The following is a 24,086-nucleotide window of genomic DNA, read 5'->3' on the forward strand; positions in this document are numbered from 1 at the left end:
AAATTGAGACGGATCTTTTTCATACGTCTTGAGAAGGGGTGATATTAAAACTGGGGCTTATTTGACCCACGATTTTCATTTTCATGTTCTTGACATAACTAATATTTAAATGTGTTGTCATGCACAAGTGGAGATTTAAAAACCGATTGTTGTAGGTAGACTGGTCAAGAACGTTGTGAATGAAACTGTTAGCGTCTTGACTTTGGGTCTCATGTAATGTCAAGGAATTGACAAGAGTACAATAATAAGCTGTTTCATAGTTTTAGGCTGCTGCTTAATTGAGAAGGAACATGTAGATAATAACCACATTAAACGTGGAAAGTATTGAATAGGTGGTTTTTTTATTAACTTATCCTTGATATCTATGCCTAACGTCATCTTTAATACGGAACAATAATGAGAGTTGTTACTTGTAAAGTCATGACCACTTGTACAGAGAGTTTTACAACATTCTAGTAGATACTGTTCTTGTCCTGTTTCTTGTCCTTGTCTGTTTTCCTATTGCTACCTCTTCCAATACTGAGATATCATTGTATTTATCCTATTATGTGTTCCTATTCATGTTTCTTTGCTTTTGCCTGTATAACATACATGACTTCAGCTGTAATAAATGTTACATAGTACTATCTATCTGTATTTGACAGATTCTCCGGCATAGCAGATATTCTATGGACCAATCAGAGACTGGAAGAGTGATGAATCTTCTGACTAACGATGTGGCTCGGTTTGATCAGTTACTGCAGTATATCCACTGGCTCTGGCTATCATTCCTACAAACAGCGGTGGTGACCTACTTCCTGTGGTACTATGTTGGTGTATCTGCCTTTATTGGGTTCACCTATATATTTTTGTCCACAGTTCCTCTGCAAGGTAAGTTTTATAGTGTGCAGTAATGATATACTACATTACCTTTAACCCATAAGAACAGAGGTTTTGATTTGTAACACTAAACATGAGGTCCAGTCAGTGAGACCGCCGAAAGTGTTTTAAATTTTAATACATGTATAAATTCTAACTTTGTCTAGAAGCATTTCCGGTACTCAGTAGTGACCGTTCCTGATGGGGAAATATGCGAATAGTAATGGAGGAATCTACCACTTGATGACAAATCTTTTTAATTATGAAGAAAAGTAGAAACACAGAAAAATATTACAACAATAAAGGAACTAAGGAACAATACAATATATCACTAAGTAACATGCAAAATTCTACTGCAGTCACTTAGAACACAGTTATGACTAACCATAAATAGTGGAAATTAATAAAAATTATAAGCATGGAAAAAATCTGCAAGGCAGAAACTTAGTCCTCATTTCTACTCGTCCTGAATGCAGCGAGTACATACTTTGCTAGCACACTCAAATCAGATTGGTTTTTTGCACCCGTGGCACAAGTGTGAGGTTTTCCTTTTTTTCATCTTTGGGTCACATAGGTTTTCCTTTTTCACAACTTTTCATTTGAGAGTTGTGGTTCTTCTTCTGCCATTCTCATAATTCTGTGGATGCAAGCTCACAGCTCGAACATGAGATGAAAATTGTTCACTCTTCTTTCCATCGGTGATTTCACAAGAGAGGAAGCGAGATCCAACATGAATTCTAACCTAGTTCCCACAGTATTATCCTTGAAGGCATTGTACATGACCAAGGCATTGACAGCACTGATGTCCAGGACCCTGTATAAAATGGCCATGGGCCACTGCCATGTGCACCTCCAGTGCAATAAACCACACACTTTTCATCCAAGGCATCTACGCCTCCTTTATTGCAGTTATAGTACATTGTAATTTCAGACTTATTAGTCTCAGCATTACAGTAATTGCACTGTCGTGGTGCATATAAGATATGAGAATCACAGCTCAGCTCTTCTTTGGGACTTCTGATACCAAAGTAATGTCTCTGGGAGACACAGTAATGGCAGAGACATGGCTTCACCTGTTCAACAAATGTTTAGAGACAGAAAATATACCAAGGGGGTGGAGCATTTCCACAATAAAAACATTATACAAAGGCAAAGGAGACCCAAATCAAGGTATAGCACTAGAAGTAGCTGCTTTCAAAATACTCTCAAGATTGCTAGCCTTGAGGATAGGCCCGAAAATAGAGGAACATCTTCCAGACGAGCAATTTGGATTCAGAGTAGGTTGCTCCACATTAATGACAGTCAAATGTCTCATAAGAAAAATACAAGCAGAAATAAGTGAAGAAAGCTGTATGTGATCTTCATAGATTTCGCAAAGGCTTTTGACATGGTTAAACACAGGAAGCTAGTAGAAAAACTAAGAAAACTTTATGAAGACCCATGGACAATAAAACTCATATCAAACATCCCATCGGAAAATTTTGTGAAAATCAATGACAGTATTGGACAGTCTGAATGGTTAAATATGACTAATGGTGTATTGCAGGGTGATCCACTCAGCCCTTTGCTGTAGCTGCAGTTAATAAGGAATCATGAGCTGTATCATCATACATATATGCAGATGATATGGCACTGGCGTCAAACAACAGGGAAGAGATTCAAAGAGGACTAGACTCCTTAGTTGAATGGATAGAATCAAATGAACTACAGATGAATCAAGACAAAACGGAGCTAGTAATTTTCAGGAAAGCAGGAAGACTAGCCTCGAACGATGAAATCTTCTGCAAAGGTTTACTGCTTAACCCTTTCCGGCCCTTAGCGCCCAAAAGCGCCCGACTGTTCATTTAGCCTTCCGGTCCTTAGCGCCCGAAAGCGCCCGGCTGCATTATCTGCATTCGTCTGCGATCTGTGCGATAGTTTTTTATTTTTCTCATCAGAGAAGTGTTTATAAGGCATTTATGAACACGCAGTGCAATCTACAAGTCTTAGGGAATAAAGGAAGAGAGATAATCTGTCTTGACATTGCCTAGGCAATGGTCTTGAACTTTCGCAAGCGCGGGTCAGCTGTTTCGTCCGTAAACATGGCGGGATTGAATATCGCGTATATTGAAACTGAGCTGAATATGGGCGAAAAAAGTGACACAGAATCCTTGAGTAGGGGAGCAGGTGAATTTTTAATGAGTGAATAATGTATCAACGAAGATAATTTTAGTGATAACAGTGATATGAATGAAAACGAATATCGATCAATCGGACCTGATGGCGATGCCACGGCAATTCAGGTAACACAAATGTTATGTTTCGTTGCTCCAAATGATTAAATGGATGATGTTGAACCTGCGCACAATTCGGAAAGAGTATTAGGGGAAAGAGATTGTTGTTACGTATGTTAGGAGGAGAAAAACTATTGAGTGACATAGCCTATTGCGTATATAACAATGCAGCCTTCAAACAGTCGCATTCCGGTAAGATAAAAACAGAATGGGAAGATCCTTGCCCAGATGAAATAAAATCTTATATACATGGGCATCATTCCACTTCCAAAATCACGTGATTATTGGTTTTGAGGGATTCAGACAACATGGGAATGTGACAAATGCAGACTGTCTCTGTGTCGAGTATCACGAGGAAGGGGGGGAGGGGGGAGAACACATTATGACTCAATAAACAGAGAAATGGATGTGATGGTATATTTTCTAATGTTATTGAAAATTTGAATTCATTGTGACCAATAGTTTTTACTGTATTTAACTTTTTCTGAAACAATACGGTCTGTTTCAGTTTTTGCTAAATAATAGGTTGAAACCTGGGGATAAGCGGAGTGAAAATGCAGGCGGGAAAGGGTTAAAAAGAAGAACATGTACAGATATTTAGGAATCACAATACAGATGACTGCGGATTCTTTCTCAGTACACCTCAGGGAACGACTGATCGCGTCAGTTAAAGCAATTAACAAAATTGAAAATCTACAGCTTCTCTCCATGGAAACTGCCTTGAAGTTGTTCGGTACGAATATACTACCCACGTTAACATACAGAATAGAGATCATCTGGGAACATCTAACTGTAAAACAACTGGAAGATATCGAGGCTCTAAAAGCCAGATTCTTGAAAAGACTAGTTTATGTTATGGCAAAAAAAAAGACATTTTTGTTGGAAGATATAACTTTAAAGCTACTTGTTACCAAAGACAGCTGCAGTGAAGATTGCTCTGCAGAACAGACAAGAGAAGGAAGATCAAATATGGGAAGACTTCTGTACAACAGAAGCAGTGATGACTATCAAATGGAGACAAGCAAACCAGACCAGATGGCAGTGCACGGGTTACATACCAAATTGTGCATAAATAAGAAGTATCACATCCCCAGCAGTGATTGTGTGTGTGAACTTTGTAATAAACGCTGTGAACGCTACCACATTCTAAGTTGTAAATTACGATCAAAAAGTATCTGTGAATATTCAAGTTTGTAATGCAAAATTTTTGTGCACTTAATAAAATAAATCCAAACTGAAATGATCCTAAATCTCTCATTTTTGATGGCAAAAAATGCTGGTGGAATTTCTCATTTATTCTTTTTGAGAGTTCCTATGTATGTAAGTTTCTTGTCTTTCAGACACTTCATGACTTCTATTGAACTAAACCAGTTTTCTGCAGTAATATTTCTGTTAGATCCGTATAGGGAGGCACTGATGGTTATGAATTTCATGTTTTTGGTCCGTATTGAACTGAGAATAATATATAAGTAATAATAATAACAACGTAAATGTTTCCACCTTTTCAATACTACAATATATTCACAAAATTACAAATTACACGGTACTAGTTTCGACCCATCTAGGGGTCATCATCAGCCGTATTGGAGCAAAGATCATTTGTGGTGAAATCCTAAGAAAATGTTATTTTAAAGAATAACAAGTGAAATGAGATGTTATGGTAATAGTTAATAATACAAGGAATATACATACTAAGAGGTTTTTAACAAAGAATAAAGTATAAATGGGGTGTTGTAAAAATTATAATCATGGAAATCAGTAAGTTCTTGTATTGAAATGAAATATGGCCTAGGAAGAGGGCTTAAGGTGGGGCTGAAGGGTGCGGGAGAAAGTGTAATTGTCTTGGAAAAGTACCTTTGATTAAATTTAGGATTGAGTTTAGGTTGGCTGCATTATTGTTTCTGAGGAAAGTGATAAATAGATCGAAGAGTATGTTGGGTTTCTCTGAGATTTCATTGAGATTGTGACTGGCATTAAAGTATTGGTCTAGGTGCATGTAGTAATTTTCCATTATGTTGAGTAAAGGGCCCTTGTTTGCTAATGCGAGGATGTCCATGTCTTGTTCAATATTGGTGAAATTATGGTTATAATCTTGCATGTGTTGGCCGATGGCTGAAAACCTGTTGTATTTTATTGCGTTAGTGTGCTCGTGGTATCTGATAATGAAGTTTCTCCCGGTTTGCCCGATGTAGGTTTTTTACAGGTGGTACATTTGATCCTATAAACTCCTGATTTTAAAAAACTGCTGGTCTTGTTGATGTGTGAAGTATTGTATAAAACGTTCATGTTCTTATTGTTGGTTTTGAAGGCTATTTTAACGCCTTGTTTCTTAAAGATGTTGGTTAACTTGTAGATATCATTGTTGAATGTAAAGGTGGAAAATGTTAGAGGTTTGGTTATTTCTTTTTTGAGGGTAGTTTTTGGGCGATGTTTGTGTTTATTGATTATCCTTTCTATAAAATGATTGCTGAAGCCGTTGAATTTTGCGATTCCGCGGATTGTGTTGAGTTCGTTTTTTAGATCTTTATTGGACATAGGTATGCTGAAGGCTCGGTGAACTAGGCTGTTGTATGTGGCTCGTTTGTGGGACTGGGGGTGCACTGAATCTTGGCGAATGGTGGAGGCTGTTTGAGTGGGTTTTCTGAAAATTTTATAACTGAAAGAATCTGAGTTTCTAGTGATGGTTAAATCTAGAAAGTTGATTTTTTGATTTGATTCGGATTCTAGTGTGAATTTGATATGAGGATCAATATTGTTGAGTCTTAAGAGGGTGGTGGGTGAGTTAATTGATTTCTCATTCATGATTACAAAGACATCGTCAACATATCTGGCCCAAAAGAGAATGTTTTCGAATTCGTTGTCAATTTTGGTGTATTCGAGGAAGTCCAGGTATATTTCTGCTAAGATACCTGAGGCCGGTGACCCCATTGCCAAACCATTTTGTTGATATATGACATTGTCAAAAGTGAAGAAGTTATTGTCGATGATAAGTTTTAATATTGTGATAAAGTCTTGTATCTCTAGTTTGCTTAAGTGGCTGTTTTTGTTTAAATTGTTTATAATTATCAGAATTAATTTTGATACTTGTATGCTTGGGTACATGTTTACAATATCGAAAGAGTGGATGGAGTGATCCGGTTGCAAATTGAACTTGTTTAGTTTTTCTACTAGCTCAGAAGTATTGCTTGAGTAAGTTTCGAAAGACGACATTCTTCTACACCGAGTGTTAACCCGTCCGAATTCTTCCTGCAGTAGATGTACCCATTGTAGAATTAATTGTTCCTAGCATCAGCAAGGCACATTCGTTTTAGTTCATACTTGCACGGCTTACTGGGCATATACATCTTGAATCTACACCTCCCCCTGAATCTGACCAGCATCTCATCAATACACGCAGAGGATCCAACACTGAACGCACTCTGACAGTTCCTGCCAAATGCGTCAAATACCTCAGAAATTGCTGCTGTAGGATGGATCTTTGCCTGCTGCCATTTCTTGATGGATACAGTACTTTTGTACCCATCTCTTGGCACAGGCCAGAGTAAAGTGTAGCTTCCACTGAAGTCCCAGTCTCATCCATGGCTGTGACAATGTGGAAGCTGCTGGGGTATGGGTGGTGCTGAGTAATGACATTCAGAGCACGACTAGTGCATCTGAGTATTATGAAAGGTGCTGCTCATAGGGTCAGTCGTGTTGCAATAACACTTTCTGACCCAGTGAGGAAAGCAATGGCAAACTACCTCACTCCTAGTCTTGCCTAGTACGCCTCATTTCGGTGCTGCCATTGGTTTTTGCGGTTTCCTTATAACCGCATAACCTTTGGTGGTGCTATTTGAGGATCCAACCAGCCTCTGGGCTGATGACCTGACAGACAGACAGGATGGATCTCTCTGAGTTCACTTTTGCCATGAGGGTTGTCAAATCTAAGGTTTGAGAGAAGAGTTTCAAATTTGTTTTTTACTCATCACGCAGCAGAATATTTCCCTCCCGATGCCATCTGTCACAAAAATTGACTTTGCGCTTCCATGATTGGATTTGAAAGCTGCAGAGTTAAATAACAAACCTATGAAGGCTTTCAACTCCATCATATCTACATTTCTCAAGTCTGTTTGTGATTTGCACTTGCTTCTCTCTCTGTCTGGTAAGTTTTACACTTATCCATCAAAGAATGATACCGAGAATATCATCCATTATAAGAAGATTCCATACAGATATGGGATCAGCTTCATTATCAATTTGGGCCACACATTGTAAAGCTGGGAGTCTCAAAGTATTGTGTTTCAGTGTCCGAGAATGATTAGGGACGCAGGGTTTTGATAAGCATTTATATCAACTCCTCCCATAATAATGAGGTTAAACTGCATCACTATTACTTTTGTCGGAAGATTCACTTACACTATTTTCTTCTATCTCATTGTTCACTGCACTAACTACTACTTCCTTATGATTTTTACTATTTTTCGAGTCTGAACTATGATAATTATGAATAACAATATTGTCTTCACAACTGTCTCCACCACTACAGTCCTCTTCAAGCCACTCCTGCACAACTTTAGTAAAGCTTTCACTTGTAACACATGTCCTGGAAGTATCTATCAGTATTATTTGTGACACTAGTTCCTGCAGGACTGTTGTACCGTAAACCTCCTTCAGTGTTATCACTGAGACTGTTCACTTCACGCTCACTGAAAAATAAAACAGCAAGATCTGGTTTCACGGGCCGCTTGCATGCGATGAATGATGACAGATCGCTGAGACAGTTCACATCCACTGATAACGTAAATACCAAGGTCCGGTCTCACAGGCTGCTTCCTGAACATCAATCACGACTGCATGTAACCTTCAACTCGTTACTGTCATACTACAGGGGTGAAGTTATTTTCAGAACCCAATGATAGGGTAGCTAAGTGGAGTTTCCAGATATTTAAAGTCAACCATGCCATAGCAGTCTCGGTGACCGGACCTCAGTAATTAAGGGTTAATGACCAGACACCCATAAGTACTGGTTAAACTGAAGCTGGTATGGTGTCAGTATGATATAGATCCAGCATTTGAAGCTAGCACTGCCTCTACCTTTCTACAAACTCTTCCATTCCTTCTGCAATCTGGCGAACAGTTCTGCAGCCATTTAGGGGTGGTCTGGTCTGTCCTGTCAACCTGCACTGTAACTCATTCCAGAGATACTCAGTTGGGTTCAGATCAGGGCTTCAGGCTGGCCATTCCATTTCATTTACTCCCATGTCTATAAACCACTCAACTATGGCATGAACTATGAACTATGAATGGATGAATTGTCATGCTGAACGTGAAAAGGAACTATTAAAAAATTATTGCCACATGATAGGTAGCATAGAATTGTTCAGTATTTCCTGATGCCCACCTGGCATTGCCAGGTCCATACACGTCCATTGAACTGCCACAACGTGTAGCATGATGCTATTCCAGCATTCTAAAGTCCACATGGGATGTGTTTCACACTACTGTAATCGGCAGTGAGCATTCTGGTCAGTGACACTTAGTTTTTATGGTGCAGCTCATCCAAGGAATCCAAGAGAAAGCACCTCCCAATGAATGGTATAGGTGATGGCAGCACTTCCAGATTCCAAGTGAAAGTCTGTGACATCAGTTTCTACAGAAGCTTGACAATTTGATGTCACCACATGCTAAGGCATCGAAAGTGTGTATCCATGAATTATTTTGAGATGTTTGGTTGAGGTGGGTTGCATTTCACCTCTACATCACTCACTGTTAAATGTGGTATCCAAAACTTGTCAGAAATATTGCTTCTTTTTATTTCTTTCTGCTATTTGCTTTACATCGCACCAACACAGATAGGTCTATGGCAACGATGGGATTGGAAAGACCTAGGAAGTGGAAGGAAGCAGCCATGGCATTAATTAAGGTGTGAAAATGGGAAACCATGGAAAACCATCTTCAGGGCTGCCGACAGTGGGGCTCGAATTCACTATCTCCCAATTACTGGATACTGGCCGCACTTAAGTGACTGAAGCTATCGAGCTCGATGTGTCAAAAATCTCTCAGATGGAATGATCAAATCAGTGGGCACCATAAGTCATGCCCCTTTCAGCATCACTGAGCTTTCGTAGTACATCAATTTCAACCGTTGTAGCTAGTAAACATTTCGACTGAACAGGGGCATAACAAATATGATATGGACCCATCTGCCAAAATAAAAATTCAGGCCCCCTCAAATACAATGTAAAACCTATGAATAACTTATTATATATTTCATTACAGAAATAATGTAATATACTGTCAATTTTTATGAACAGAGGGATTATTTGTTATTGTAAGATTAATAAAAATTATGTTTAACATGTTTTACATGATTGCATCCATGGTTTAATGGCTAAACTGCTGAACTGCCAACCATGAACCAATTAGAAAACGTACTTAACTTCAATTGGTTTCATTTTTAAGTAACTACAGAGCTATACTCTATAACTGACACCAAATTTATTCAATTACAATTCAGAAAAATATACAAATAAAATGAAATAAACTGTTCAAATAAATTTTGAAAATCATCAAACCACATAACCGATAAACATTAATAACTTCGTGCAAAGAGAGCTTGTTCAAAACTGAGTTGATTGACTGTTACTACAACTTCTTATTGACATTATACACTATTGTCGAATAAATGTGTGACAAGTGTTAGATGTTATACAAAATTTGTGCATAATAATGTCTCAAGTACACATCAAGAAAGTATCATTTCCTAACTAGAATATAATATTTTGGTATCAATTTTTATTGCTGTAATTATTTTTCAATAATTTGGTATAGGTCTTTGCGAAGAATGTGTCGCGATGTTGCGATAGACGGCAAGGTCAAGTACTTTTTACAGTTGTGCTGTGTTACACTCAACAAAATAAACCACTGCTAGATGCAACCAAGTGGCAATTCCTCCACATACACATTGTAAAAAACCATTTCTATTGATTCTACAAATCCACCCAGACCATTTCCATGCAGAGTGTTATTAGGCTAGGGCATATTATATTTTTGCGAGAAGTCTGTGGGGCCCCTTATAGACCCGGGCCCGCCTGCAGGCGCTAACGTTACACCCCTGCTACCGAGCGCTCGTGGCCTTATGTAGGCTCAAGGCATGCTTAAGTAATGTATGGGACCAGTCTACTTCTCTTTCAGTGGGTACTTAGTCAATCATGGTAATGCATTGTACCATTCACTCTGTACATTTCAGAGCTTTGTAACTATGTGGAGTTGAGATACCAGAACCAAAAATTTACTCCTCAATTTCAACCTATAAGTCCCATTAAAATTGGATTATTGAACATTTTTCTGGGGATCTCTTCGATTAGATGTAGAATATTATTGTATCTTTATGGCAAACTCTTGTTTGAACTCTGAAAAGTGGTGGCAAAAGGGGCTCTGGTTAAGACGCAGCAGGTCGTTATGCTACTTAGGTTCCAAAATGGGTAAAATATAAATATGTAAATAAATTCAGTGTTAATTTTAATCTTATACCAGTTGTATAGTATTATTAGAAGTAATTTCACATACCGTACTGTATATGAGTTGACTATGTTTGCAAGATATTATAAGTAGAATTTTGTAAACAATATAAATTTATTAAGGATGATGTGTGTGTTTAATAGAAAAAATTATTAGCGTAAATTGTATAATATTGTATTCTAGGAAAATTTTCTTCGTCTCCTGTTAATTTAAAATTTAGTGCTTGACAATAATGTATTTTAGTGTACCATTTGTCACCGAGGTAGACACCTCATTTGCAAATAAAGAGATTTTGATTTGATTTGATTTGATTTGATTTAATTTGATTTGATTTGAGTAAACTCTTATAAAATAAAATAAAGTCACTTGTAAAATCTGAATGTTATATGTTTATTCTTCTTATTTCTAATGTTTCATTCGTAGGTGATTTGTGTCTGCTTTCATATATGATAACATCACTTATTACAGGATATATGGGGAAAATTTCATCTCAACTGCGAAAGAAAGCAGCTGGTCGCACTGACGAGCGGATGAAGCTGATGAGCGAGTTAGTGTCTGGAATTCAGATGATCAAGATGTATGCCTGGGAGATGCCTTTTGTCAAGCTTGTTTCACACGCACGGAAGTAAGCATTTCTGTCATTTAGTTAGTTAATAGTATAATACCTCGTATGATGCTGTGGAATTATCTTACATGCAAGAAACATATTCCAGCACGAAAGGGCTATAAAATATCTGATAAAATGAAATAATATTCAGAATGACAAGTTTCTTTCAATTTGAAAATAAGCTACAAAAGATTTATGGGCATAATACACCTGATAATATAAAACAGGATCAGTAATCCATTGTTAACTATACCGTTTGGTTAATTGACAGTACTAACTGCTTCATATTCTCTTTATGTCCTGTGATGTACTACACTGAATTCATAAGAAACATTACTGGTGAAGAACATTAATATTAGCATTCAAAATTTCCAAGGAAAATGCATGGGTTATCAATCAATCAATAAGTCTCTATTGATCTGCATTTAGGCCAGTCACCCAGGTGGGAGATTCCATATCTGTTGTCTTCCTAGCCTTTTCCTGAACGATTTCAAAGAAATTGGAAATTTATTGAACATCTCCCTTGGTAAGTTGTTCCAAACCCTAACTCCCTTTCCTATAAACAAATATTTGCCCCAATTTGTCCTCTTGAATTACAACTTTACTAAATCCTCATATTGTGATCTTTTCTACGTTTAAAGGCGCCACTCAAACTTATTAATCTACTAATGTCATTCCACGCCATCTCTCCACTGACAGCTCGGAACATACCACTAAGTCCAGCAGCTCGTCTCCTTTATCCCAAGTCTTCCCAGCCCAAACTTGGCAAGATTTTTGTAACGCTACTCTTTTGTCAGAAATCACCCAGAACAAATCAAGTTGCTTTTCTTTGGATTTTTTCCACTTCTTGAGTCAAGTAATCCTGGTGAGGGTCCCATACACTGGAACCATACTCTAGTTGGGGACTTACCAGAGACTTGTATGCCCTCTCCTTTAAATCCTTACTACAACCCCTAAACACCCTCATAACCATGTGCAGAAGTAAACACAACCTATACTTGTGAAAATAGTGCAGACACGAGTGTATGACTGGTGATTGCATGGTGTCAGCTGTTTACATGTGCTGTACAGTTGGCTAGTAATACAGTAGATGCACTGTGTAGTGGAAAGAGTGGACAAGCGGGGCATCAGGAAGCAGAAATTCAAAGCAGCACTTCCTACAAGTGATCAAGGTTGTACCTTGCACCAGGTGCACAAAAATAAATAAAAAATATTATTGTTCACGGTATGTACAATTCATAAGCAATTAACAGAAGACAATTACCAATAATTTCATCTCTTCAATGGCCTGAGGGCTCTAATGTCAAGCTGTAAAGGCCCTGCCTACTATGACAGTGAATCTAAATAACATAATGAAGATGTTTATGAATTTCATTATGGTCCGTATTGACAATTGATCACTATCAAAGGGTAAAGAAGGGTCCACCTATTCAATACCATTAGTTTGTGTAGTGTCTTATATAATTGGTACTAGTTTCAACCCCATATATTTTAGGTCATGAAGGTTACCATAATCTGTTCCTGTTCCCTCTCAACAGTCAATCTAGTGTTGGTGTCCATACCAAATGCACACAATTTACGAGCAACATAGAGACATTCACTTCAAACCAAATTAATCAATAGATCACTACATCTGTTGAAAAGGAATACCTATTCAAGTTATGAATGTTCCCCTTCAACAAACCCATACCCATATTATTATTGCACAAAATATAATTTATAAACCATGTGGCTCGCCTATGCAGATGGGGAATGTCAACTCCCACATCAACTCAGGAATGTTTGGTTACTATAGAAGCAATGACATAGTTCAGCACCAACAGCAGCAGTTTTGAAGTGTCATTTGATTTCAATTTTTTATGTGTTGTTCAGACGTCATCAATGTTTTAAAATTTGGATTATAAATTGAAACATATCAGATTGTTTAATTTAGTATGTGTTGTATGTATGGCCATAGTTGGACAGCAATGAACAGAAATCAGTGAAGCAACAGAAGTCCTTATTATGTAATGTTATGTAAATTCTGTCTTGTCATCATTTTGGGTAAACAAAAACATTTAAAAAACTGAAGAATTTATGAAGCTTTATTATTTAAAAATTATAACATATTTAGGCCTATGAAGAAATGGACTATGAAGATGGTTTATGTTCACAGAGATCTGGGTATTTATATTTCCTGGTTTAAATTGTATTATTTTGTAAAATATAGATAAGGGATGTGGAATTGTTATACATGACTTTTGAGGCAGGGTGTGCCACTTGTAAGTGCCGGTTTTTTAAAGCGTGTATACAAACTAATAATGTGAATAAAGCCACTGAATAATAATAATAATAATAATAATAATAATAATAATAATAATAATAATAATAATAATAATAATAATAATGATAGTTAACCTAAAATGTGAATACAGAAATAGTTGAATGGCACAGTGGCGGTGAATTCACATCAGAACATGGAAACGTGACGAGTAATTTTTAAATACGCAAAATTAAATAAAATACAAGGGAACACTTACAGGCCTAAAAATGACAACTAAGAGAGGAGAGTGGAAGGTGCTTGGAAGCCCTATGAGGTCTATGGGAATGTATGGCATTATGGGAGAGAAAAGACTTACAATAATACACCCAACAGACGAATAATTATTGAGAAAATGAACATACAATTATAAATGAACAAATAAATGAACTGCGGATTTACTGATACTTGAGATACAAGACAAAAGATGTGTAAGGGAAACAATTAAGCTCTTCAGTCATGAACAAACTTTGACATAGAGATTCACATTAAAAGTTAAATTTACAGAATGAAAACTTTGACATAGAGGTTCACATTAAAAGTTAAATTTGTGGAATGAAAGGAGGCAACCTCAAATGAAACAAAATTAATTACACTATTCAAGAAAGTGTTACAGTTACTCACAATCACAACTAGACTTGGAAAAGAAGGTCTGCCTCTGAAAACAACACGTTACGGACTAGCATAATCGCTAAGTCATAGAAATGCTCTATTTTGGAAAATGTGGAAAACTAGAGGAAACTCCGGCACAAAATATGAAATTTTACGTAATTACTGAAGTTACCTTAAGTGGGAATAGTCTGAAACATAAGAATGCATTTAAACAACATAAAGCAAAAACGTAGTGCTTACCTACCTTGGCCGGCTGAAGATCCATTGCGGGACGGACGCAAAACGCGTCCCCCCGCTGCAGTGATCCAAATTCAAAGACGCGGACAAATTAACTCGCACACGCAAGGAGCCACAAACAGGAAATCAAGAGATTACAAATAACCAATAACAACACTCCAATTTGCCACATTCACCAATTAAAAATCCTAATATACTGGCCAATAAAAAACACTTGTACTTTGGCCAATGACAACAATCTTCTGGAATCGCATATTGCATATTAGCGGATATTACAAAATGACAGGAAAGGGCCACTTACACGTGGCACACCCTGGCTCACAAGTCATGTATAACAATTCCACATCCCTTATCTATACTTTACAAAATAATACAATTTAAATCAGGAAATATAAGTACCCAGATCTCTTTGAACATAAATCTTCTTCATAGGCCTAAATATGTTATAATTTTTAAATAAGAAAGCTTCATAAATTCTTCAGTTTTTTAAATGTTTTGTTTACCCAGAATGATGACAAGACAGAATTTACATAACATTACATAATAAGGACTTCTGTTGCTTCACTGATTTCTGTTCATTGCTGTCCAACAACAGCCACAGTATGCGAGCATTATTTTTTCCAATTGGATTGTGGCTGAAGATGACCCAGTGTATATGGGGTCAAAACTAGTCGCAATTACATAAGACACTATACAAGCTAATGGTATTGAATAGGTGGACCCTTCTCTTTCCTTTGATAAAGAAGATGTTTGGCATTACCAAGCAAGTTGGCTGTGTGGTTAGGGTCCCGCAGCTGTGAGCTTGCATTCTGCAGATAGTGAGTTTGAACCCCACTCTCGGCATCCCTGAAGATGGTTTTCCATAGTTTTCCATTTTAACTCCAGGCAAATGCTGGGGCTGTACCTTAATTAAGGCCATGACTGCTAACTTCCTACTCTTAGCACTTTTCTATCCCATTATTTCTGTAAGACCTGTCTGTGTTTGTGACACAATACATATTGTAAACAAATGCTAACACCTATCAAAACACAATAATAACATAAGTAACTAAGTACTAATCTTACAAGAGTATCAGGTAAGACAGGTCGAAACCTACAGTGAAATCTTTTTAACACAATCATAGCTCTCTCAGAGGAAAACATGTGGAAAATCAGCCTCCAGTTTTAATTGCAAGTCTCCAAAATCATGCGTTGAATCTCTCATAGAGATCATTGGGATGGGGGGGCGAGTACTGTACATGTCATGTTGGCTGTAGTATGGCCGACGTACCCTAGGCCAGTGATAAGCAGAGCCACACATGCTAGCCAATTATGGGGTGTATCCAGCAATAACGTAACAGTTTTTATAGTTGTTTTAAAAAAGCAGGACAGTGAAAAATGAGTTCCTCGGAGGATGATGTTTTAAATCCTATCAACGTAACAGAGTATGTAATGAGTTACTTCCACGAAAATGCATTTTCATTTTCAGGAAAAATTAGCTCCAAAGAAAAGGAAGCAGAACAATATCCGATTGTTTTGATGGAAAATAATCATAGAGGAGGGCAAAATATTGAGGAGGTTTCTCCACAGTGGACACATTGAAGGTAACTCAAGTGATTCAATTTGTCAAAACCTTCTGAAGATCGCCAGCAAAGCTCTGAGTCCCAGTTCAAAACTAGAATATGACTCCCCAGAATCTAGTGATGCTTCAAGTCCGCTGCCATGCAAATCGTCCAGTTCTAGTTATGTTATAGGTCACATAAAAAAAGTGTCGGAAAACATGAGTATTACATGTAATAAATATCATTTTTGGTCCGTATTGATGATATTTGGTTGAAATAATAACATTAAGTTATTTACAAAATCTTTGTATTGATTAGGTGGTCTAATAAATAACTTAATGTTATTATTTCAATCAAACATGAGTATGGAGTAAAAGAAAAGGACTGTAAAATTCTGGCTTAACGAAGGTGGTAAAACGTGATTACCACTTTCACATGTACACAAATATTTTGGTTGAATGAAGTCAGAGCAATATCTTTACTTGTGGAAGAAACAGTTGGAAAATACAGGTACGTCGACATGTCTAATTGAACATAAACAATTATGTATGAAAAACTCTATTCCTGTTTCCAGGAGGCAAGAAGGGGAAGGCAAAATGTGACTGATGAAGATTTATGACTGTGGTCTTTGGAAATTGTACGTGAACTATCTACCTCTCATGCCTGGATCAGCCACTTCAAGAAAAAATACAGAATTAGGAGCAGGAAAATTACGAAATGTGTCCCCCATTCACATATTCAGGACAAAAAACAAAAGAATAAGACTGCAGAAGAATTTCTAGAGATGGCTCAAGAACGATTCTCCATTACACCCCATCTTCTATTTACAACATGAGCAGAGTGGATTCAAGCGCGAAATTTGATCGATAAGGACTCTATCCTTTGTGGGTGAGAAACCATTAGAAAAACTCTTCTTCTGGCAGGGGAAAGCTTTTCACTACCGATTAACGGAAATCCTAACTTTGTGTAATGATGTTAAAGTTGAGGTTCACCACAGAGACACAATCCTAACTGCAGTACTTCATACATTTTTAGTTTTCATCTCCACTATTTCAGAATATAATAAAATATTTATCATTTGCAATGAATTACACAAGAGAACAACCTCACAAGTTCCTAGTACCCGCTAAATATTGTTCAGGGAAGAAGAAAGAAACGTATGAAGAACAGTGCGACAATGAAATTTAATTCGTTGTGCTTGGTGTACAAAACTGTGTTATCATCATGCAATTTATACCAGTCATTTATGCTATGCTTTTGTGAGTGACAGACAAGTGAGTGAAACAATACCGCTTCAGAGTGAGTCGAGAGACTGCTGGCATATATATCCCACCACACCACAACTCCTGCTGACTCAGGGATGTCCAGCTGCGCCACACCTCATGCTTGCATACAAGGATTCCAGGTGCGATTTCGAAGCCTTTAACTTAAAATTGGAGGCCGATTCTCTGCACGCTATCCTTTTATAGCACAACGGTTGTGTCAAAAAATATTCAAGGTAGGTTTTGACCTGTCTTACCTGATACTTCCCTTGTAAGTTAATATTTGTCAATGCCACAGGGTACATGTTTGCAATATTTACTTTTATTACATAATGTACATTATGCGGGTATAGTTACTTGTAATATGTCATTTAAGTCAGTCAACGGCCGTAGCCATGTTGAAACACCAGATCCCATGAGATCTCCAAAGTTAAGCCACATTGGGCGTGGTGAAGATTTAGATGGGTTGCCACACGCTGTTGTTAAGGGAGTAAGGGAATCGAGGAGCGGAAAGGAACTGGCCACCCTACCATATGTAAACTCCGGCTCAGGAACACCTCTGCGCTGGTTCGGACCTGCCTTCAGACAGAATACACCCTTACTTTACCTTCATTTCAGTCATTATTTTGTAGATGATTCTAACTACAGTTGATGAATACCATGTTGGTGCATATTAATAATATTAATGTTATTTGCTTTATGCCCCACTAACTACTTGGTTTCTGGAGATGCCGAGGTGCCGGAATTTGGTCCCGCGGGAGTTCTTTTACGTGCAAGTAAATCTACTTACACGAGGCTGAAGTATTTGAGCTCCTTCAAATACCACCGGACTGAGCCAGGTTCGAACCTGCCATGTTGGGGTCAGAAGGCCAGCACCTCAACCGTCTGAACCACTCAGCCCGGCAGGTCCATACTGACTCTGAATAATAAAATAATTATTCCTTTAAGTGGAATATTGTATATTTTCTATCATTCAATACTCATAAAGATATAAATACATATATGAATGCATGTTTAGGTCTGTTTGACCTTCTTCAGCTGTTAATTAATAACACTAATCCCTGAATGCCCAAATTATTCAATTTTTGAAATTTTGAGTTTTTCCTAACAAACACTCCTAGGATAGGGTATTATTCGAGGAATATCCATTATTTAAGCAAACATGTTTATTTTCAGAAATATAGGGTGTTGCATATAGGCAATGCTAGGCGCTTAAGTAGTCTGCGAGTTACCAACACATATGTTGTTTACTTCGAGAAAATTATGAAAATAGGAGGACAATGAGCATGGAGAAGAAGAAGATATAAGTTATTGTTGATTTACTTATTTACTAAGAAACAGAATAAAATCATTTATACTGTATTTCATTATTTACAGTACCTATATATATATTGGAAAATTATGATGAAAACTGACTGCGTATTCAGAGTTCTGTTCCACCTCACTGAATTACTTATACGAAGATTTTCATATCATCACATGAATCCCAGTAATATCTCACACCAGGTAGCATATTGTTATGAGTATTCCAAAAGTTCATTTGTAGTTATGAGTGGATCTGAACAGTTCTTGAATTATGCTTAATTTCATATTTCCTGCATTACATAAATAAATCATCATTAAAAAACAATCTGAGTAGTTCAACAGAGGAAATGTCACTATACTTCGCAAATTCACTATCTGGAAAGATATCGGAAGGTGGTGGAAAGTCTCTTATAATCCAGTTTCGTGTAACTTGAGGTGTAAATAGGTTTATATTAGGAACACCACAATGATCAGCTGTAGAAGCGAGACAATATCACATTCATCATTGCATTATTCCTCCATTCTTTCTTAGTTGTATAGAACAACAGCTCTCACATAAAGCTGCCTGTGACTCATGTTCTCAATAAGCCCTCCCTCGTTCTCATCCACTGAGTCTTCATCCGAAAGGGCCGAAGGCTCTGGAGGTTCTATATAAATAGCATCAACTTCATCTCTCTTCTCTACCTCCTTGAGAATTTCTGCTAATGCCAAGCCCCTGAAATAAAAGTGAATCAAATAAACAGCACTATTCAACTATGATCTCCTCCCATATATAGGAGATAACATTTCCTACCACCACTTGTAATAATTATGAGAAGAAGAAGAATACACATCACAAAACTGGTATATGAGTTTGAATTGCATGCACAGCAATGAAGGGTTGTTACGTCAATAACAAACCATTCAACACTACATAGATACATAAGGAAGTGACTTGACAATGGATCCACCTAGTGTTGTGAATATGCGATAGGAATATGGATGTCTCACTAGCCCATGAGTTATTAATTATTGTAAAAGGACTTGTGCTACATTCAAAACAAGGATTTATGCTACATTCAAAACTCTGATGAATTTACTTCTTGGATTTCCTAAAAGATGTTAATTATTTCTAAATCATAAAATTATAAGTGGAATCTTATCTCTTACGGTACACCATTATGATAGCTGGAACACACAACGAACTTCAAACATACACCTCATCAACAATTAAGAGATAACTATTGATTAAAAGACTGGAAACAAAGCACAACAGATCCCTTTACTGAATATGTGCACAGTATTAATTCTCATACTGGAAAACAACTTTATACATTGTACAAAATCACCACCGCATGCTGTTGCACATACACAATGCTAGGTGTTCATGAGTTAACACATAATAATCAGAATGAAGGCTCTACATTATGCGAGTACGATGATCATATGCTGTGCTGTGATATGCGACTATTACTGGTGAGGTTGCTTGTGAGTGGTACGTCAGTGTGCTATGGAAGTGCACCACCCAGTGCACTGCCCAAGGTTATCAGCAAGACAGCTCGGTCGGTCAAACGCTGTACAGGCTGTTGCAGAAATTGCTCATTATAAAATTTAATTCTTTATCAATTTACTAGTGAGCTTTTGCTCAGAGAAAATTAAAAAATCTCTGGAAATTGGTGTTTAGTTCAGAGCAGTGTGTCCTCTTACAATTTCTGTTATTTATTTTCAGATATCCTGTATACAAATGTGTTTAAAATTGTGAAATTGTTAAGTACTGAAAAAAAAAAGGAGTTAAATAGTTGCAACTTAAATATTTTCACACAGTCAAAGACAAAAATATGTTATACAGGAAAAAATAGAACGTTGAACCACAATCATATATTATAGCAGAGAAATGATATTTGCAAGGCATACATGAAAACCATTTTTAGTTTTTGGACATAACTGTAGGTACTGTGATGCTACAGGCATGATATTGTAAAACAGAGTACTTTATGTAAGGTAAGCATAGATGGGACATATTTGAACTCATAATATAAACTTGCGTACACTTCACCTAAACACCAACTAAACCGGTCACAACTGACTATGAATTACTATTCTCATCAGATTCTAAATGTGGGTCGGCAATTTTCCTTTGAATGATGCAATGCAATCAAGCATAAGTTTCAAGTTCAACAGAAGAAGAGAACTAACGTAATCTAAGCTTACAACGTACAGTGGGTGCGAGGAAGTACTTCGGGAGACTTGGCAACACTGAGTGACAATCAGATACTTTTGTGCTTGTGCATGCACAGCTACCCGTTAATATACAGCTCGGTGATACACCAAGCTGAATCAGCCCTGTTCTAATAGCAATGTTCTAATAGAGAGTTTCATCTGCATCATCATGTGCAATGTGAATCACATGTATAGAATTGGTGATGTTTAGACATTACATTGATACAAAAAGCGAGGAAATTATTTTTACATTGCAAAGTTTCATTTGTCACAGAATACGTATGCTGGTTTAATTTCAAATAATCTGAAATTAGATGCTCAGGTGTACTGTATTATAGAATGGCTTTGTGGTCCCCCTAAGCTCATGCCATCCTCTGCATGGCAGGCCCCTCGGGTACATTAGTTACACCCCTGTCTGCAGTTCACCATCTGTTTGAACATTTCCAGAACTGATATTTTTCCAGAGAGACAATGGAAAGCAGAGAGAAGATTTTCAACATAGTCTCCTCCAGTGTCAGAACAACTATCACAGTGCTCATTTAAACTATGGAAAATATTTGGTAATTCTTCTGACAAAATCCTCTTCAATTAGTGTATCATAATGTTCTCTTTATCTTTAAAATGATTGTTGTGTTCTCCGTTCACATGCAACTTCATTTGTGAAAACAGAAAATAATCACATGGAGCTAACTTCAGTAATATATAGGATGATGAAATGCAGGGATTTGTTTTTGCACTTAAAACTGCACCACAGTTCCAGCCGTGTGGACAGGTCATTGTCTTACAACAGAAAGAAGTTTTTCTCAGGTCACTGTTCTGGTCAGAATGTTAAATCTTGTTGCAAAGACACTCCAGTATGCATAAGCAATAATGAGAAGTCACAGTAATGCCCAGGGGAATGAATTCCTTTGAATCATGTTCAATGTATCAAAAAATAGAATTGAGTCTGACCTTTGTCTTTGACTTTTCACACTTTTGTTGGCTATGGCTCATGACTGCTCAACAAATCAGCACTTCACTGTTTTGTGGTAGGTCATATTGAAAGCACCATGAGTCATAAGGAATTTTCATCAGCCATTTCAATCAAGTTGAAACAGACGTTTGCATGCTGTTTTCTTTGCTTGGGAGTCAAGCTAACAGAGAAAAAGTTTCGAGCATTACTTTCTCTTCTTCTGTGCAAAGAATGTTGTGAAGTATTGTTTCAGAGATGTGATGAACAGACCATAAATTCTTTTGACGTTCACGTCAGTTGAACTCTTGGTGGGATGCCCCAACCTTATACAATCTTCAAGTGACTCTTAACCTTCTTTGAATCTTCTGATGAACAGTCACCATTGCAAGCACCTGTCAGTGACTCATGTTTCCATTACTATTTTACTGAGTTCATTTTGATTACTGCTCTCTGTTCCATTTCAACTTCTTAACAACATAGGACATTCAGACACACTAATAAGCCCACTACTCATCATAAAATGGCAGTTATTAACTGGACTACATGCATATTCATGCTAGCCCCGTGGTGAATGGGTAGCATGCCTGCCTCTCACCCGGAGACCCTGAGTTCGATTACCGGCCAGGTCAGGGATTTTTACCTGGATCTGAGGGCTGGTTCAAGGTCCACTCAGCCTACGTAATTAGAATTGAGGAGCTATCTGATGGTGAGATAGCGGCCCCGGTCTAGAAAGCCGAGAATAACGGCTGAGAATATTCGTCGTGCTGACGACACAACACCTCATAATCTGCAGGCCTTCGGGATGAACAGCGGTCGCTTGGTAGGCCAAGGCCCTTCAAGGGCTCTAGTGCCATGGGGTTATATGCATATTCACAGATGAATGTTGCCATTACATTATTCCTCTGTTGTCTAACAGATGAGTACAAAATGGCACAAATATTAATTTATATGTAGTGTGAGCAATATGGGGTTGGAATAATTTATCAAGGGAAATGTTTGATCAATTTCTTTGAAAATATTTTTTAAACGTCTAGGTACACAATTTATAAGGAATCTGCCATCTGGGCAACAGTCCTAAATGCAGATTGATTGATTGATTGATTGATTGATTGATTGATTGATTGATTGATTGATTGATTGATTGATTGATTGATTGATTGATTGATTGATTGATTGATTGATTGATTGATTGATTGATTGATTGATTGATTGATTGATTGATTGATTGATTGATTGATTGATTGATTGATTGATTGATTGATTGATTGATTGATTGATTGATTGATTGATTGATTGATTGATTGATTGATTGATTGATTGATTGATTGATTGATTGATTGATTGATTGATTGATTGATTGATTGATTGATTGATTGATTGATTGATTGATTGATTGATTGATTGATTGATTGATTGATTGATTGATTGATTGATTGATTGATTGATTGATTGATTGATTGATTGATTGATTGATTGATTGATTGATTGATTGATTGATTGATTGATTGATTGATTGATTGATTGATTGATTGATTGATTGATTGATTGATTGATTGATTGATTGATTGATTGATTGATTGATTGATTGATTGATTGATTGATTGATTGATTGATTGATTGATTGATTGATTGATTGATTGATTGATTGATTGATTGATTGATTGATTGATTGATTGATTGATTGATTGATTGATTGATTGATTGATTGATTGATTGATTGATTGATTGATTGATTGATTGATTGATTGATTGATTGATTGATTGATTGATTGATTGATTGATTGATTGATTGATTGATTGATTGATTGATTGATTGATTGATTGATTGATTGATTGATTGATTGATTGATTGATTGATTGATTGATTGATTGATTGATTGATTGATTGATTGATTGATTGATTGATTGATTGATTGATTGATTGATTGATTGATTGATTGATTGATTGATTGATTGATTGATTGATTGATTGATTGATTGATTGATTGATTGATTGATTGATTGATTGATTGATTGATTGATTGATTGATTGATTGATTGATTGATTGATTGATTGATTGATTGATTGATTGATTGCACCACTTATAGGTTTGAAAAATTCAGTCCTGGAATATTTTGTACAGATGGAATATGAGTCATGTATCATGAACATTTGTTCTATTTCACCTCTAGGAAGGAAATCAACACTATATCCAAAGCAGCCTTGATAAAAGCCTTCCTCTTATCATCAATAGTCTTCATCGAGAGATCTTCTTTGTTTGTCACCCTTCTTGCCTACTGTCTGTTTGGATATATCGTGCTGCCAGATAAGGTAAGTATAATAATCATCTAAGTATGGTGGGTTGCCACATTATGAGGGGCATCTCAACAAAGTACATTGTTATGTGAGGAAATAACAGAATCATTTAGGCATAAATTTTGTTATAGATTCTTGTATCCTT

The 24,086-nt window shown here is 36.8% G+C and overlaps 1 protein-coding gene across 2 annotated transcripts in view; it reads left to right on the forward strand.

Moving 5' to 3' along the window:
• LOC136866194 (ATP-binding cassette sub-family C member 4) overlaps positions 1-24,086 on the forward strand; it is a 371,709-nt gene that overhangs the window by 145,331 nt on the left and 202,292 nt on the right. For both annotated transcript variants that reach the window (XM_067142938.2, XM_067142939.2), the window contains exons 6-8: positions 645-870; positions 11,100-11,256; positions 23,818-23,956. In XM_067142938.2, coding sequence (XP_066999039.2) covers positions 645-870; positions 11,100-11,256; positions 23,818-23,956 — 522 coding nt within the window. The remainder of the gene's footprint in view (positions 1-644; positions 871-11,099; positions 11,257-23,817; positions 23,957-24,086) is intronic.

The sequence above is a fragment of the Anabrus simplex genome, chromosome 3, assembly GCF_040414725.1.
Source record: "Anabrus simplex isolate iqAnaSimp1 chromosome 3, ASM4041472v1, whole genome shotgun sequence".
In the NCBI taxonomy this organism is placed as follows: domain Eukaryota; kingdom Metazoa; phylum Arthropoda; class Insecta; order Orthoptera; family Tettigoniidae; genus Anabrus; species Anabrus simplex.